Source organism: Microcebus murinus, chromosome 12 (genome assembly GCF_040939455.1).
Source record: "Microcebus murinus isolate Inina chromosome 12, M.murinus_Inina_mat1.0, whole genome shotgun sequence".
NCBI lineage: Eukaryota > Metazoa > Chordata > Mammalia > Primates > Cheirogaleidae > Microcebus > Microcebus murinus.
Window position 1 is genome coordinate 89,585,072 of NC_134115.1, and position 16,439 is coordinate 89,601,510.

The 16,439-nt window shown below is 55.4% G+C and overlaps 1 protein-coding gene and 1 non-coding gene across 6 annotated transcripts in view; both read right to left on the bottom strand.

Annotated features, from left to right (window-relative positions):
* Positions 1–1,382: 1,382 nt before the first annotated feature.
* On the bottom strand, positions 1,383–1,485 carry LOC142874666 (U6 spliceosomal RNA). The gene has a single exon (XR_012922321.1). It is a non-coding gene; the product is annotated as a U6 spliceosomal RNA (small nuclear RNA).
* Positions 1,486–5,400: 3,915 nt separating this feature from the next.
* The window catches only part of RAPGEF1 (Rap guanine nucleotide exchange factor 1), a 144,130-nt gene continuing 133,091 nt past the window's right edge, over positions 5,401–16,439 (bottom strand). For all 5 annotated transcript variants that reach the window (XM_076009141.1, XM_076009142.1, XM_076009144.1 and 2 more), the window contains 9 exons: positions 15,582–15,674; positions 14,525–14,710; positions 13,667–13,751; positions 13,445–13,539; positions 11,904–11,982; positions 11,696–11,797; positions 9,577–9,674; positions 8,413–8,541; positions 5,401–7,886 (listed from right to left, as the gene is read on the bottom strand). In XM_076009141.1, coding sequence (XP_075865256.1) covers positions 7,736–7,886; positions 8,413–8,541; positions 9,577–9,674; positions 11,696–11,797; positions 11,904–11,982; positions 13,445–13,539; positions 13,667–13,751; positions 14,525–14,710; positions 15,582–15,674 — 1,018 coding nt within the window. In that variant the 3' untranslated portion in view covers positions 5,401–7,735. The remainder of the gene's footprint in view (positions 7,887–8,412; positions 8,542–9,576; positions 9,675–11,695; positions 11,798–11,903; positions 11,983–13,444; positions 13,540–13,666; positions 13,752–14,524; positions 14,711–15,581; positions 15,675–16,439) is intronic.

The window sequence follows — 16,439 nt, forward strand, 5'->3', positions numbered from 1 at the left end:
CGCTAGCTCAGTCCTTCGGGGGCTGGTATACTTGTCACGGGTCACCCTTCCACCTGGAGGGCGCCTCCAGGTTTCAACTCAAGTCCTGGCGAGTTCTGGACTCCCCCGTGCCCCCTCTGCAGCCCACCTTTTGTCAGCAGTGCCGCTCGGCTTCTCAGCCCCGCGCCTGGATGGCCCGGCGCCCTTGATGTCACGTGGCCGACGGTGGCAGGCAAGCCCCTGCCTTTGCCTCTTCTCAAGTCCTGGCCCAGCGATCCACCCTCTTGCGGCTCTGCTGACTTCAGGCGGACTTAAAACAGTTCATACAGCTTTCCCAGCGGGAGGCCTGGTCTAAATGACCTAGTCTGCCATGCCTCATCACAGTGGAAATTCTTTCTTAGACATTTTAGAATAAACTTGGTCATGGGCTCTATAAAATCCTGTTGGGATTTCCTCTGGAATAGTTTGTTTACTTTTTAACCACTTCGGTAGGAGCATCGACTACAACAGTACTCCGAATCGAGGCAATACGACCCCTGTACTCCAGCAGAGAGTCTCATGTGTTTTAGAGAAAGACATTTTCCAGCACCTTACAATAGTGATAAAACAAAAACGAAAAATCCATTAAGATGTATGCTCAAAAAATAATAAAAGGTGTAGCACTAGATACTATCGCAAACAACGTAATGTTGCCCTATTTGTAGCCCCATGCTTCAAAATTTATACCAAAGAATAAAATTTATCATAATATTAAAAAACTGGCCTTATTTCTTTATGATATGAAATAGAACTAATTTTGAATTGACTTTTCTAATTTTTCATTTATCAAAATAAAATTGTGAACATTTAAAAATAACAAAATATGTATGTATATGTTACCTATTCTGATTTACATTAGAAGTGAAGCTGCCGGCCGGGCGCGGTGGCTCACGCCTGTAATCCTAGCACTCTGGGAGGCCGAGGTGGGCGGATTGCTCCAGGTCAGGAGTTCGAAACCAGCCTGAGCAAGAGTGAGACCCCGTCTCTACTATAAATAGAAAGAAATTAATTGGCCAACTAATATATATAGAAAAAATTAGCCGGGCATGGTGGCACACGCCTGTAGTCCCAGCTACTCGGGAGGCTGAGGCAGGAGGATTGCTTGAGCCCAGGAGTGTGAGGTTGCTGTGAGCGAGGCTGACGCCATGGCACTCACTCTAGCCTGGACAACAAAGCGAGACTCTGTCTCAAAAAAAAGGAAAAAAAAGCAAAGCTGCCTGTAAAGTAAAACAGCTGTCAGTGCTTTCAAGCTTTCCTCATCACACAAGAGCAACACGGACTCGTCGTCAGTGCACAGCGCAAGCCATCGTGCGGACTGTGAGTGCCGGCTGTGGGCAAGGTTTCGCGGCTGGTGAGCGCTGTACTAAAGCGGTTAAAATAATATATCCATGTCATTCTTGTGCAGGAGCCATGCTAATCTTGTCCGTATCGTTCTAATTTTATTATACGTGCTGCTGAAGTGAGCACTGGAATAGTTTTAAATTAATACATTATCTTGGGGGAGAACTGCCATCTTTGAGAAACTTAATTTTTTTTGAGACAGAGTGCTGCCTTATTGCCCAGGCTAGAGTGAGTGCCGTGGCATCAGCCTAGCTCACAGCAACCTCAAACTCCTGGGCTCAAGCGATCCTCCTGCCTCAGCCTCCCGAGTAGCTGGGACTACAGGCATGCGCCACCATGCCCGGCTAATTTTTTCTATATAAGTTAGCCAATTTTATTTCTATTTATAGTAGAGATGGGGTCTCGCTCTTGCTCAGGCTTGTTTGGAACTCCTGACCTCGAGCGATCTGCCCGCCTCGGCCTCCCAGAGTGCTAGGATTACAGGCGTGAGCTGCCGCACCAGGCCGAGAAAGTTAATCTTCTAAGCCATGAATATGCAATCTCTCAAAGGTCTGTCTCCTTTATAGTTTTTGATAAACTCTTATTATTTTTTTTTTTTTGAGATAGTCTCACTCTGTTGCCCGGGCTAGAGTGCCGTGGCATCAGCCTGGCTCAGCAACCTCAAACTCCTGGGCTCAAGCAATCCTCCTGCCTCAGCCTCCCGAGTAGCTGGGACTATAGGCACGCACCAGCTAATTTTTTCTATATATAATTTCTGGCTAATTTTTTCTATATATGTATTTTTAGTTATCCAACTAATTTTTTTCTTTTAGTAGAGATGGGGTCTCTCTCTTGCTCTATAGTTTTTGATAAACTCTTATCACTGTTGCTATAAAGGTTTTACATCTTGTGTGGGGTTTATGCTTAGGATCTTGAGACTTGCGATGCCAGTATAAACGGGGTCCTTTATCCACTTCGGTACCAGCGTCGACTACAGTTGACAGCCACAATGAACGTGCATGTCGACTTTAGCCGACAGCCGTGATAGGACTTTTCTAATTTTTCATTTATCAAAATAAAATTGTGAACACTTAAAAATAACGTAATGAAAACATATATGTATATGTTGCCTATTCTGATTTACATTAGAAGCTGCCTGTAAAGTAAAACAAGCTTTCAGTGCTTTAAAGGTTTCCTCATCACACAAGAGCAAAAGGGATCCGTCGTCAACGCACAGCCCAAGCCACCGTGCGGGCTGTGAGTGCGGCTGTGGGCGAGGTTTCGCGGCAGGTGAGCGCCGAGGTGGTTAAGAACGGCATTTTCTAATTGCTGATTACAATAGGAATGTGTGTGCACCACCGCGGCAGGTTTGTTACTCCCTGGGCTGTTTCTCCTTCCTTGCAGTGTGGGCTGCCATTTCCAGTGGAGTGGACAGTCAGATGGTGGCAGGATCTTTCCTTGTTTCTGATTTTAAAAGAAACACTTTGAGTATTTCACCAGTAAGCAGGATGTCTGCACAGGATTTTGGAAGGTAACCTTTATTGGATTAAGGAGGTTTTCTATTTCTAGTGAAGAGGTTTTTAAAAATAAAGATTATGAATGGGTGTTGCATGTTTAACAAAGGCTGTGCTGGGACTACTGCTTGATTCTGTGGCTTCTTTCTTTCAGTTGACGTGGCACCCGCAGGGAAGCCGAGGCCATGCTGTGAATATATAAACCCTGGACTCTCGGCAGCTTCATTTTTCACTCATGCAAAGTCCAGTGTGGGGCAGTCCCTCCCTGGGGGACCCTAAGTGTGCTGTGGGTGAGAAAGAGCGAGCGTGGAGGGGGCACAACAGTTCTCAAACGTCCAGGCCCAAGTGACCTGTGTCTCTGTCCCTCAGGTCTCATGAGAGGGGGCTGGGAAGCGTGGTCCCCCAGGTGTCCAGGCAGGTGGCAAAACAGTCATGCCATGGACCGAGGCCTGGGGTCGGCAAATGACACCCATGGCTGACGGAGACCCCTCCATCCTTTATCTTTGAGATAAGCCAGCTCTGGGCGGGAACTGCTGATTTCAAGCATTGCTGGTCTGGGCTTGCTAAGATGAAGATTTTGTCAATTTTGCATCAGTATTCATAAATGAGACTGACCTGTAACTGTTGTGTACTGTCCTTGTCTGGATGTGATGTTCAGGTTATTTTGTTCATAAAATGAGTTAAGAAGTGTTTTCCTTTTTTCTACTCTCAAGGGGAGTTTGTGCAACATTGAAGTTACCTTTTTGTTTAGCATAAATGACTTGTTAAACCTGTCTGGCCCTGATGTTGGTGGGTGGACTTCAAGCCAGGTTTAATTTCTTTAATGTCAAGTACCACTTCTCTGCGGCACTCACCATGGCTGTAATGTTTCACTCATGTGGTTTTTCAGCTGAGAAGACCGAGGCAGAGGAGTCTGCTAAGTGCTTGGTACACAAGAAATGCTCACCAGACCCTGTTCCAGGTATTAGCTCATTGAAACTTCACCAGACCTATGAGGCAGGTGGCAGGAGCCCCACTTCCAGCTGGGAAAACTGGGGAGCAGAGAGAAACACCACGTACCCAAGGTCCTCTGGCTTCTTGGCTCCAGAGTCAGGACAAGTCCTTTGTAGCTTGTTGCCAGCAAATGCAAGACTCAAATGACCCAAGCCCAGCCCCTAAATAATGCAGCCCCAGCGAGTGAGTGGAAGAGGGGACAGTCTGAATGAAGGCTGGGGCCCGCCTCTCACCCCACTGGGGGTGGCACTAAGCAGCCATCATACCTCAGGTCACTGAACTGGAGGTCTGAACGCAGGTGGGCCACTTGGGGACATGCTCAGTCCCTCTGGTAGGGCCGCAGTTCTTGAAGCAGGCACCTGGGTCACTGGCTAAGCCTCGTGCTCCAGGCCCAGGGAGGGAGCCTTCTGGGGCTGGAACCCAGGTGTTTGCTCCAGGCCCGAATGCTTCCTCGGTGTGAACACTGTGGCCCCCCCAGTCACCAAAGACCTGCAGCTGCCCTGGTGGGAAGGCTCAGGCCTGGGGTTCATGTCTAGCCGGTCACTTCCTGGTCACCAGGGGGTCTTGGGGTGAGACCAGGTTCTTGGCAGTTAAGGGCAGGGTGAAGGTGGTAGAGGTCTCGGTAGAGGACTAGTCTATCTCTTGGCCTCCATGTGCTCGTGGACCAAACTGGACAACAGCAGATAAAGGGAAAGTTGAGGCATGAGTGTTAATTCGCCCCACAAGATTAATGTGCTATGTCCTGATGCTGTCTGGCACACACTAGGTGCTCAGTAAACAGCTGAGCGCGATGGAGGGCTCACCCAAAGTGGGAGTCCCTTCTGTCAGATCAGTAACTGTGATCAGCCCAGGAACAGTTGGCTTCCTCCCTTTAAGGGGATAGGCTCAGGGCAAGGGGGCCAGGTTCTGATCTGTGTGGACCGCTCCAGGAGAGGTGGGGATCCCCTGGGGCTGCCCTGGGGGCACCTCGTGCAGAGATGAGAGCTGGGGCTTGGGGCCCAGGGCACGAGAGAGGGCGTGCCCTACCCTGGGCAGCTGGTCTCACTGCAGTGAGGGTGCTGAGGGAAGCCTGGGGCCCGGGCGGGGTGACTGGCCAGTGGGATGGCTCTGGGAGGACAAACTGCCTCCCAGGGCGGAGAAAGGACTAGAAGCCTTGGGGCCTCCCCCCTCCGGCAGTGCAGGCGCAGACTCTGCTGCTCCCCGCACGTGGGTGCGCACTACCCAGGGGGCGGGAGGGCGTGCTCCCACACAGGGACGCCCCAAAGCCTGGGGCTCCCACCCTAGAAATGCCCTTTTCACCAGGACACTGGGGTGGGGGTGGTTCAGCTTCTGCGTGTGAACCCACTTCCAGGGCACATGTGGTTCTGGTCAATTTGAATGCTTCTGGGGCATAAGACCTAGGAGAGAAAGTTCTAGAAAGGAGCTGATGCTACTGACATTCATTCCACTAGACAGAACTATCCCAACAACAGCAAGAAGATGTGGGGCATGAGACAAATGACCGCAGCCCCCCAGCCAGCCTAAACTGTCACTCGAAGTGCACACACACAGCATGTGGCGCAAACCCAGCACTGGGCAGCTTTCGTCCGTGTTTATTTTTTTCTGTATAAAAGTTACACATTTGAAATGTCTGCAGGAAGATGCCATGAACAGGTTAGTCGGGGGATTTATTTTACAATGGAACACTGGGGTGGTCGTGGGCAGCCAGAGCATGGGACGCTCCTCAGAACTGGGGTTCAGGCCAACAGGTGCATGCCTGCCCCACCCGGCTCCGCCCACACCTACGGGTGAGAACTGACTTTCTCTACAGGGACCCGAGTCTTGCTCACGGCTGTCTGCGAAGACCAACTCCCAGGATACTCCCTGGTCCCCAGGAAGCAGCCTAGTCCCGGACGCCTGCAGCACTGAGGGGTGGGTGGGGGCGCCTGTCAGCCAGTAAGGTAAAAAACACGTTGTACCTCCCTGTCCCCACACAGGGAGCCACCTGGCACTCCAGGGATGGACATAGGGTCTGTTCTAAACTCAGCACATGGGAAGAGATCCCCGGCCAGCTCATGCCTGAGCCCAAGGCCGCTGGAGCTGCGACAGCCCGACTGCAGACCCAGGGGACCGGGCTGGGTTTCTGAGGCTGCAGCGCAGTGTTGGCCTGTGCTGCAGGGGGGCTCCCAGGGGCTCTCGCAAGTATGAGGGGACTTTCAGTTTTCCAGCCTGAGAGCCCTGCGTGTAGAGCGGCCCTCCCGCGTGCACAGTGCATCCGCCAGAGTTGGGCGAGGGTGGGAAGCAGGAGGCACTGATGAAATGAAGGGACTTAAAGAGGAAACAAACCAAAACCCCAACCCCACACACAGTGTTGATCAACACTGTTAATAAACCAGCGACCACACGCACACACACATACACACACACACACACGCTTTAAATAATAAAGTGACAGGCTCCGGCCAGCCCCAGCAGGATCGCTGCCAGAGGGGATCCTACCTGATGTCCACAGGGGTCCACCCCTCTCTCTACAGGACAAACGAAACACAAAAGAGGAAAAAGCAGCCCCCATTTTCTTCTTGATAAATGCTGCTCCAAAACTCATGAAGGACTCAAAGTGACAGGGTTGTTTAAAAAACTCTATATCAACAGGTGTTGCCTTCTACTGTTTTCCTTTGTTCTGCTTTAACTGGGCTAAGCAAGCACAGTTAGAGCCTGGTGTTTGCTTACCCAAGCCCAGGAGAAGTGAGCGCTCATTCACGCAGAACAGGCCCAGGTGGGCAGCGCATCTGGGCTCCGGCCAGCACCCCCCCCCCTCGCTTGGCTGCCACAGAGCCAGGCAGGGCTCCAGTGGCACATCCGCAGACCTTGCCCCGATTGTCAACCTCAGCAGCAAGAATGGTTTTGAACAAGGAGGATGGAGGAGTACCTGCCCGCGAAGCCGCTTTCGCTAGGGAAGCAAGCTGCTGGGCCTCAGGAGCACCTCCGCCCTCCCCGTGCCCCGAGGGCCTCTCAGGAACGCTGTCCTGGCAGGGGGCAGTGACAGAAAGCTCTGCAGAGCCCAAGGAGGCGAGCTGGAGACTGGCGTTTAAGGCACACAGCAAGCGACAGGGAGGGGCTGCTGGACTGAGCCAGAGCTCCTGCACTCCCCCTCCGAGTTAACACGCCCGGGGCTCAGCTCTGGCCCCAGCTCAGACCAGCGTCTGATAAGTCAGTTCTCCCTCCCACCATACTCCTCGTCCCAGGTGCAGCAAGATGACAGACACCCTGGCTGCCTGTGGTCCAGCAAGGGAGGCCCTGCGGGCACCAGTACCATGACAAGGAGTGCCAGCTGCGGGGCTGCTGCGTCGCCACCTGCTGTACCTGCCTGGGCCAGAGAAAAGCTGTCATCATCCTCCATGTCTAAGCAGGAGATGGAAAGTGAAAGGGCCTCCTGGGTCTTCTCTGCTTTCTGCCCAAGCCCTGGCCAAGCTCCTGTGCCAGAGGGCCTCAGGCCTCCACTCATTCGCCATTTCACAAGATTCAGGTACCCTGGAGCTTAGGCGGCTGGTCCTTTGTTTGCCGATGACATCCCTGCTGCTCCGTGCTGGAGGGGAGTGGGTGGGAGGGAGGGCGGGCAGGAGGGGAAAGACAGACATGAAAGCAGAAAACAAAACTACCCCAGGAAACCACTGGCTCTCAAGTCAGCAACAGCAACAAGGCCGAGAGTGGCTGCCCCGCCTGCTCTGCTCCCACAGGGAGGGAGGGCGGCAGGAAGCTGCCAGCAGGCTCCAGGCCCCTGCTGGCTCAGCCAGGCCTGGCCTCGTGGCTCTGGGGCCAGGAGTGCTGCAGCCCCGATAGGTCCCCAGGGCACTCTGGTCCTGGAGCTGCTCTGCGCCCCCAAGCGCGTGCCTCCATCCTGGCACCTGCTCCTAGGTCTTTTCTTCCCGGTCTGTTTTCCTCCTTGTTATGTTCCTGGGTTTAATTTTCAGAGAGAGTTCCCATAGGGCCTCCTCAGCCAGGTGGTCACTAAAGTCGTTGAAGAAATTTATGATGTCGTCGTTTCTCCGGATGTCGTAATGCCTGTGCAGGGGAGGGGGGGCAGGCAGGGAGAGCCAGTGAGGGCCAAACAGCCCGAGGGTGCCACGTGGACCATCCCACACCCCTCAGAGCAAACTGCTGTGCTGCTATGGCCCAGTAGGACAGAGGACGCCAGAGCTCAGAGCCAGCACCCAGCACGAGGACTGGCCCCCAGTGAGGGCTGCGGAAGCCCAGCCCCCACTGCAGGAGCCCCGGGCATACTCTGGATTCAGGTAGGCCCAGGTTCGTCAGCCTTCTCCTCACAGCAAGGCGGGCCCCACCCTCCTGGTATGCGAAATGGGAGGATGAGCTGGCTGCCTCACTGGCCTCAAGCCCAGGGCCAGACAGGGAGCCGAGCCCTTTATGTGTACTCTCCTACGTTATCCTGACAAAGAGGCTGTACCCTGTTCAACAGATGGAGGATCACTTAGTCCTCTGTGACCTTTTGCCTCTGCTCAGGGCCCCAGGGTCGCTCCTTGCATCTTGGAGGGCTCAGATCCACCCCACCGGCCCTGGGCAGGGCACTCACGCCTGCTGGAAGCACCGCATGCTGTCGAGGATGTTGAACTGCTGCCAGCGTTTGGAGAAGTTCACCTTCCCGTCGATATAGTCTGGGTTCCCCAGGTGCACGAAGGTCAGGTCCTGCAGGATTAGCCCCCTGGGAGGACGGGGAAGAAGCCCAGTCACCACTACAGAGGGCGACTCCCAAGGCAGCTGGTTTACCGAGAGCCTAGTGCCGGACAACGACTCCAGCCCACGCAGCTGCCGAAACCTCAAGAGCAAACCGAAGAGCGAGTCTGGGTGTTTGTTTCTTCCGGAATGAATTCCCACCTCACCATCTGTGGGTCCATGAGCACCTGCTGTGTCCCTTGGAAGCCAGCTCAGGCATCGGAGGGGCCTGGAACATGCCGCCCCTCCAAGCCGGAGGAGGACTGTCAGAGAGCTGCAGGGTGTGCATTGCTCATGTGAAATTAACACATGAGCAATAGAAAAACAAAACCCAAACTGAGGAAGGAAGGGGTGAAGACCCCTTGTTAATACCATAGGAGAAAAGGTGGGGACTCGGAGCGCTCGGCCGCAGGGCCCAGAGGTGGGTCTGTGATGGGACAGCAGCGTGCCAGTGTTCAGTTCAGGCCTTAACCCGAGGGACACTGCCCAGTCTTCTGTCCCCACTCTGGGGAGTCCCAACGTCCACTAGTGTAGCGAAGGCTCTGATAATCAAACCTGCTTAACTTTGATTTTTCTGGAATTTCCCTTTTCCATGAAACACACTTCCCCCGCCCCACAGCCCGCCCTCAGGAAGACTTTCGGAACTTCTTCAAGCCAAGCGCTCTCGGGATTCGCGGAGTGACTGGCTCCTCGGCGGTGCTAACTGCCGCTGAGCATGAGGGCCGCTAGACGCTGCATGGCGCCGCGTGGGGAGGACCCGCGCCTGCCTGCACGTGCGCTCTGGCAGGTACAGGAGGAAGCGGGAGCGGGGCTGGGAGATGGGAAGGAGCACTTCCACTCCTGAGCATGTTTTCTGTTTAAATTCCGTGACAAGGAGCATGTTTTACTTTTAAAGTTAGAAGTGAAAACTAAAACAGAAGCACAGACGTCACAGCTGGAAGCCCTCACGCGAGGACTTCTCTGGGGGAACCCAGTGCATCTTCCCCGGGCAGCTGCGTGGGCGAGGGCGCTCGGGGCTACTCACAGGTACGGGATGCAGGGGGGCTCCACCTCTGAGAGGGCCGCCCGGTAGGCCCGGAAGGAGGACGAGCTGTCGATGAGCGTGCAGTACTCGGCCAGGCCCTGGCAGGACAGGGCAGGGGTTAGCGACTGCTGGGGCACTGCGGGGCAGAGCCTGGCACGAAATGCCAACCAGCCTGCCTGCCCCACTCCGTCCACACTGGCAGGGTGGTGTCCACAACATGTGAACACAAGCCAGATGCAGGCCCTGCCTCTGGCCGGCACAGATTTAGTCTCTTTTAACTGAGTATTAGCTAAACGCTGGTCAGAGAGAGACCTTAGGCCCATTAGGGAGAAACACCCCACGGGCTTTTTGTGCTTGGTAAAACCATGTCCGAGCAGCCAGCAACCGCTGTGTGTGCAGGACACTGGAAGCTGGGGCTCCTGCTTGGTTCCTGCTCCGTGTTCAAGCCTGAGGGCACGTCTACAGCACACCAAACTGAGCCACTCCTGGCTCAGAGCTGCCTTCACTCCTCCCTGCACCTCAGGTGCAATGGGGACAGCACGTGACCTCAACCTCCTGCAGGGCCCAGCTGCTTCTTGCCTCTGCATGTGCTGTGAGGTTTCTGCCTAGGAGATGCACCCACCCCTGCCCCATGCTCAACACTATTCTGCCTCCTCCGGACCTCTTGTGTTCCTGTAGCACCTGGAGTGAATTTTGCACTTCGCCATACAACACTGACTTATAATTGTCCCCTTATGTGCACCAAGTGAGAGGGTCCCCCAGGTGGCCTGGCTGACACTGAAAGCTGTGGGCTTTATTGCCCTTCTCAAGAATATTGTCCCACACAGGGATAAAGGTCCAATTCCAGGCCAGGCACAGTGGCTCACGCCTGCAATCCTGGCACTTGGGGAGGCTGAGATGGGAGGATCACTTGAGGCCAGGTGTTCCGGACCAGCCTGGGCAACATGGTGAGACTCTGTCTCTACAAAAAAATATAAAAAATTAGGGCCGGGTGCGGTGGCTCACGCCTGTAATCCTAGCAATCTGGGGGATTGCTCGAGTTCAGGAGTTCGAAACCAGCCTGAGCAAGAGCGAGACCTCATCTCTACTATAAATGGAAAGAAATTAATTGGCCAACTAAAAATATATAGAAAAAATTAGCCGGGCATGGTGGTGCATGCCTGTAGTCCCAGCTACTTGGGAGGCTGAGGCAGGAGCATAGCTTGAGCCCAGGAGTTTGAGGTTGCTGTGAGCTAGGCTGACGCCACGGCACTCACTCCAGCCTGGGCAACAAAGCGAGACTCTGTCTCAAAAAAAAAAAAAAAATTAGCTGGGTGAGGTGGTACACACCTGTAGTCCCAGCTACTCAGGAGGCTAAGGCAGGAGGATCCCTTGAGCCCAGGAGTTTGAGGTTGCAGTGAGCTATGATGATACCACTGCATTCTAGCCTGGGTGACAGATCGAGACCCTGTCTCAAAAAAAAAGTTAAATTCCTCACCAGGCCCCCTGAGGCCTTCCTCACCTAGAGCTGGCCCCCTTTCCCAGTGATATGGCCATCCCAGTCCCTGCCCTGCTCCTCAAAGACACCAAATCCCCACCTGCTCCCAGGCTGTGATCTGCTCTGTCCCCTTGGATGGAAATTTTCTTCCCTTTCCAGGAACTTCCTTTTGCTCTGTAGGTGGTGGTATGTGAGACACTTGCTCCAGGCTAGCGCCTGCTCAGTGCCTCACCCCACAGCCCAGTTGTCTCCTTTTAGCGCTCACCCTGCAGAAACCCACCCAACAGGATGGCAGCTGCTCAAGGTATGGCCTGTGCCTGAGGCAGCGCCAGCCCAGAATGGCCCCTTCTGAAGGATGGGCTGGAGGAAGGACCACAGTGAAGCTGGGCCCAGGGATGGGCTTGCAGGCTGCAGCAGGATGCCATGACAGCCCCAGATTCAGCCCCAAAGCCCCCCAGGATGTGGTGACCGGTGATCAGAGACAGGAAGCTGGGGGGGGGGGTGGACAGCTGTCCTGGCCACACAGCAGGCTGGTGGCAGAGCAGGCTCCTGAGCCCCAGCATCCACTGCCGCTTGCCCAAGGGCTGGGCAAGGACCCCACCTGCTGGCTCCCTTCCCACCCATGACACGAAGGCCACTCACCTCTGAGGTCTGCTTCTGCCATTCTAGTCTGCGGATGGGCGCCGAGTCCAGCGCGGAGAGGATGGCCAGGTAGGAGTTGAAGTTATTCAGCTTCCGTAAGTGCTATGGAGAGAGGTGCGGCCTCCGTGAGGGCAGGCAGCAGGGCAGGCGGGCTCAGCTCCCGGGCAGGGCCGAAGGGGTGCTCTGGGGAGGGCTTGGCCACCGTTACCTTCATGATCTTAATGAACTTCAAGAGCAGCCGTTCCCTGTCCTGGGCTTTTTCCTGTAACATGATTATCGAGCGGACCCTGCATGGACCGGTGGAAAAGAAGAGACAGCTGAGCCGACCATCTTCCTACAGGCCCCAGGCAGTCCTGGCGGAGATGGGCCTGCAGCCCCGGCACCAGCAGCCACGAGCTCACCATCTGCGTGCCCAGGGCTTGTGAGGGCCCAGGCACGGACCGTGTCTCTGCTCTCACGGAGCCGACAGCATCCCAGGGAGAGACAAGACACCACAAAGAAATCTGGTGACTGGTGCCCAACACCACCAATGGGGACCTCCGATCCTGCAGATGCAGGTCTGGGAGGATCAAAGCGGAACCTTTCCTGACAGGTGCGGGCCTGAGCACCACTGCGGCTGGGAAGGTTCCTCATGTGGCCTCAGGACTGGCTTGGGGAGACCAGCTGGCATGTGACTGAAGAGGCCACTTTTGCCAGCCACAGGGGCACAGATCTCACAACCTTAGCAGCAGCCAAAGCCAAACCCAAAGGCCAGTCTCATTTGCGCCACGTGTGCAGCAGGGACCTCACGCTGGCCTCAACTTCCTGTGGTTTCAGAGGAGCCACCACCAGCATCACTCGGAGGAAGTGCCACATTCTGCATCCCCTTGTCCACCTCATAAGAGGGCAGCTGCACTGAGCACACAGGACCACGGCTGTGCACCTCTGCTGGGCCAGGCTCCGGGGGTGAGAGGGGGCGGGTGCCCATGAGCTTCCTGGACCCAGCAAGAAGCTGGTGTCAGACGCCAGGCTCAGGCTGTGTGTGCCGCTTCCCTCTGCCCCAGGAACCACCATGCCCGACTGGGCTAGCCCCACACTGAACGGTGGGTTGCTACAGCTGAGCACACGCTACTGCGGCCTGGACTGCTTCTGTGCTGGGCAGAAAGGCAGGGAAAGGCGCGATGACCCTATTTTTCTCTAATAAGCAGTCCTGGGGACATTTAAGAAACAAACATTATGCTGGTGGGAGCGGCAGATGGGGGAGCACTGAACAGCTGCCACGCGCAGAGACTATTTGATGCCGAGATGCTGTGAGCACTTTAAGTCACATCTCAAAGAGCCAAGAGTTCTGCATTATAAACACACTGTTGGGATTCATTTTGGTTTAAGAATTAGAGGCTAACAGAAGACACTCTCTGCTAACTGCTCTGTCAGGCACAGTCAGTGTGAGCGTCTGGTACGTGTGGCAGGGCCTGGCAGTGACCAGCCCAGGACACCAAGCCCGACACCCCTCCCCAACTGCCACCTACGGCAGACATGACTAATCAATCCTGGCACTCTTCCCTGCTGAGCCTCTGCAACCAGCCCTCTCCTGTCCCTGCCCTTGTTCTGGGCCTTTTGGTTCATGATTCGTCCCCACAGCGCCCCCAGAGGAGCTTGGAGGAATGAAAGCAGCAGCTCCTCTGTACCACTCAAGCTCTCTGCAAAGGAAAACAGGGAGCGGTTGCCACCGTCCAGAGCCACAGGGCTGGTGCTGTGGCCCCTTCTTACCAGTAGGACATGTTGTTGAAGTGCTCCGTGAACTGGGTCAAGTTGGGACTCTTCTCCTCATTCTGCTCTTTTGCCCAAAGCAAAACTTCAGGAATCTGCAAAAGGAAAGATGCTAGATAGAGGCAGAATCCTGGGCTTTCCTGTGACAGGGGCAGGGGGAGGTCTCCCATTCAGGGACAACCGGCAGTGGCTCCCCAGGCCCTGCCCCCCTCCATACCACACCTCTATTTTATAGAAGAGCTCGGCGTCCAGCAGTGTCAACTGCTCGGCTATTTCATGGCTGTGAAAGTCATGCAAGGTCCCCGGCCTGGAAGACAGAGGCAGGAGAACCCCCATCAGGGGGTGGGGACAGTGGCCAGGGAGTTGATCAGCCTGGCTGCACTGCAGGAGCGAGCAGGCCATGGAACAGGCCAGCACCAGCTGCTCCTTGGGTCCCTCTGGGCCCCACGTTTCTCCCCAGGATGACGCTGTCTGCCTTCCCCTCCCGCCTCTGCTAGGTATGTCCTGCAGCTTTTAGAATCAGGAGATGGAGTTCCCTTGTGAATTCAGAGGCCTGAGGACTCTCGCTCACAGCCCAACCCCACTTCCAGGGGCCAGGAGAACAGAGATGGCACCCTTAAACAAAAGCTGAGCACTCACTAAAAAGGAGCCCGTCAAGCAACAATATCTACAGCCGGAACTGAAACTCGCCTCTGGCTGGGGTAGAGGTAGGCAGCAGAATGGAACTTTCATCAGGGCCTTGGAGGCTGCTCTGTTAACGCTGGCAAGGCCACGCAGAGCAACCACAGCCCGGAACACACTTCTCTACCTCTGTCCTACGCAGCCCTACGTGCCCTGCTATCTTGCTTCCTGGTGACAAGGTGACTCCATCACCAGCATACAACTTCTGAAGAAGAGGCCCAGCCACAGGGGACCCATTGGGCTGTCCCTGAGGCACCTTGTCACAGAGCCTGGGCAGAACCAGGATGTGAGACTGTAGGGGACTGGGGGAGGGTAAACTGAGGAAAGTGCCATAGCAAGGCAGCTCTTGGGCACAGTTCTTGCCAGAGGCGGTGGAGACTGGGGAAGCTGGCTGCTTACCTGGCTGCTACCCCCCTGGCTGCCAGCGGCTGGTCGGAGTTGGCACACCTGAGCAGCTTCTTCTGCTCCATCTTGTCCAGGATGTTCTTCCGGAGCACGCGGGCCAGGCTGAGCTCCCCGTTGCATACCAGGCGAAAGACCAGCTCCATCAACAGCTTCAGGATCTCCTCTGTCAACTCCACTAGGCTAAAGGGCCAAAGGCACAGGTGAGGGGGCAAGAACAAGACCCAGAAGATCTGGAATCCACCTCCAGATACCCAAAGGCCATGCAGCAGCGATCAGTACATATCTGGAAACCTTCCATGGGAAGAGAGCAAGAGAGAAGATCTAGGGACGGCGGCTGCACCCTCAGAAGTGCTGAGAGTGGTCTCAGCGTAAGAAACACCTGCCACTCCCTCAACAAACGTTTGCTGGCACTGGACAAGTGCCAAGGACAAAGCTGGGGACTGGCTACAGAGACAAATCCCACACCAATCCTGCCCTGGGAGAGCTCCTGAACTACACCTTGAAAACCGTCCATGCCATGGCTGTTCCCTAGTTGTGCAGCCACTGGCCACAGTCATCTCCCCAGCAGAAGGTAGGGGCCAGGCTGTTCCATCTACCTCTGACTCTCCATACCCAGGAAAGACCTCCTTGATGGGTATTTGTTAAATGAATGAAAATGGCAAGTGCTGTGTCAAAGAATCAGACAGATGACCATGGAAATGCTGATGGCTAAGAGCATAGCTGGCTGTGGACTGGTCCTATAATACCTGCAAGAGGGATGGCTCTGGGCGGTACAGGTTCCTCTCCTGTGGGAAATTTAGGGCCTGGGCTGGGGCTGGAGAGACACCTCACCCTGGCCTATGGGGGACAAGTCATTCTCTCAAAGGGTGCTGACAAAGCAGGCAAGAGCCATCCCTGACCAGAGCTCTGTGCTCAGTGGGTGTTCACCCCCATGAGAGGCGGGTGGAACGGGGACAGGCTGCCCATCTCAGCAGGGAAGCCCACAGCACCCTGAGGCCCACCCGGGCCCACTGAGCTGTCTGCAGGGCAGAGCCCGAGAGGATGCACTCACCAGAGCTCGTCCACCACCCGTACCAGCACGAAGAACGTGTTCTTGCTGACTCGCTTCTTGAACGTGTCGGCAAACGGAGAGAACTTCTCGTATGTGGAGCGTGGGTTAAAGACATAAGCCACATGGTGGGGGAGACGCAAGTGGAGGGCTGCCTTCTAGCTATAATTTATCAAGTGCTTACTATGCGCCAGGAACCCTGCGAGTGAAGCGTTCGCATCCAGAGTGCAAAGCTGAGATTTGAGCCCAAACCTCCTTCACCACAGGCCTGTTCCCAGCTGCTTCCCTCGCCTGCCTGCCTTTCTGCTGGCTTCAACCCAAGGCTCTGTGACATTACTGGCACCTGAAGGATGTTCTGCTGAGCTTCAGGTAGAGAAGTGGTCCCATACCAAACACCCTCAAACCCCAGGCCTCTCTGGCAGGTCTACAGGCCAGAGGTGCCTCCCTCTGCTCTGTCCGTGAGTTTCCACGCCGAGACTATCTCCCTGGGCCATGGGCTGCTCTAGCTTGGACACCCTCCCAGGAGCCTTGCTTCTGTGATGTTGGGCAAGGTCTCCCTTCCCAGAGCAGCAAGCTCCATACTGGCTCGTCTCCGTGCCAGCCCTTCAAACCTCGACCAGCTCTCACTGTCCCTTGAAGTGGGAGGCTGTGGCTTCCTGCCGCACTGTTGTGTTTGCCATCGACTCCCCAGACCCTCCCTGATTCTGTCCTGCTTGCTCTCCAGCGACCCACAGCCTTCCATGTCCTGGGCTCAGGACGGAGCCTTGCACTAGGGACAGTCTGCTTGGCCTCAGCACGGGCTCGTGGCCACCTGGGCCCAGAGCTTGGTGCCCAGGCATGGGCCTGAGGCGGCCACTCAGG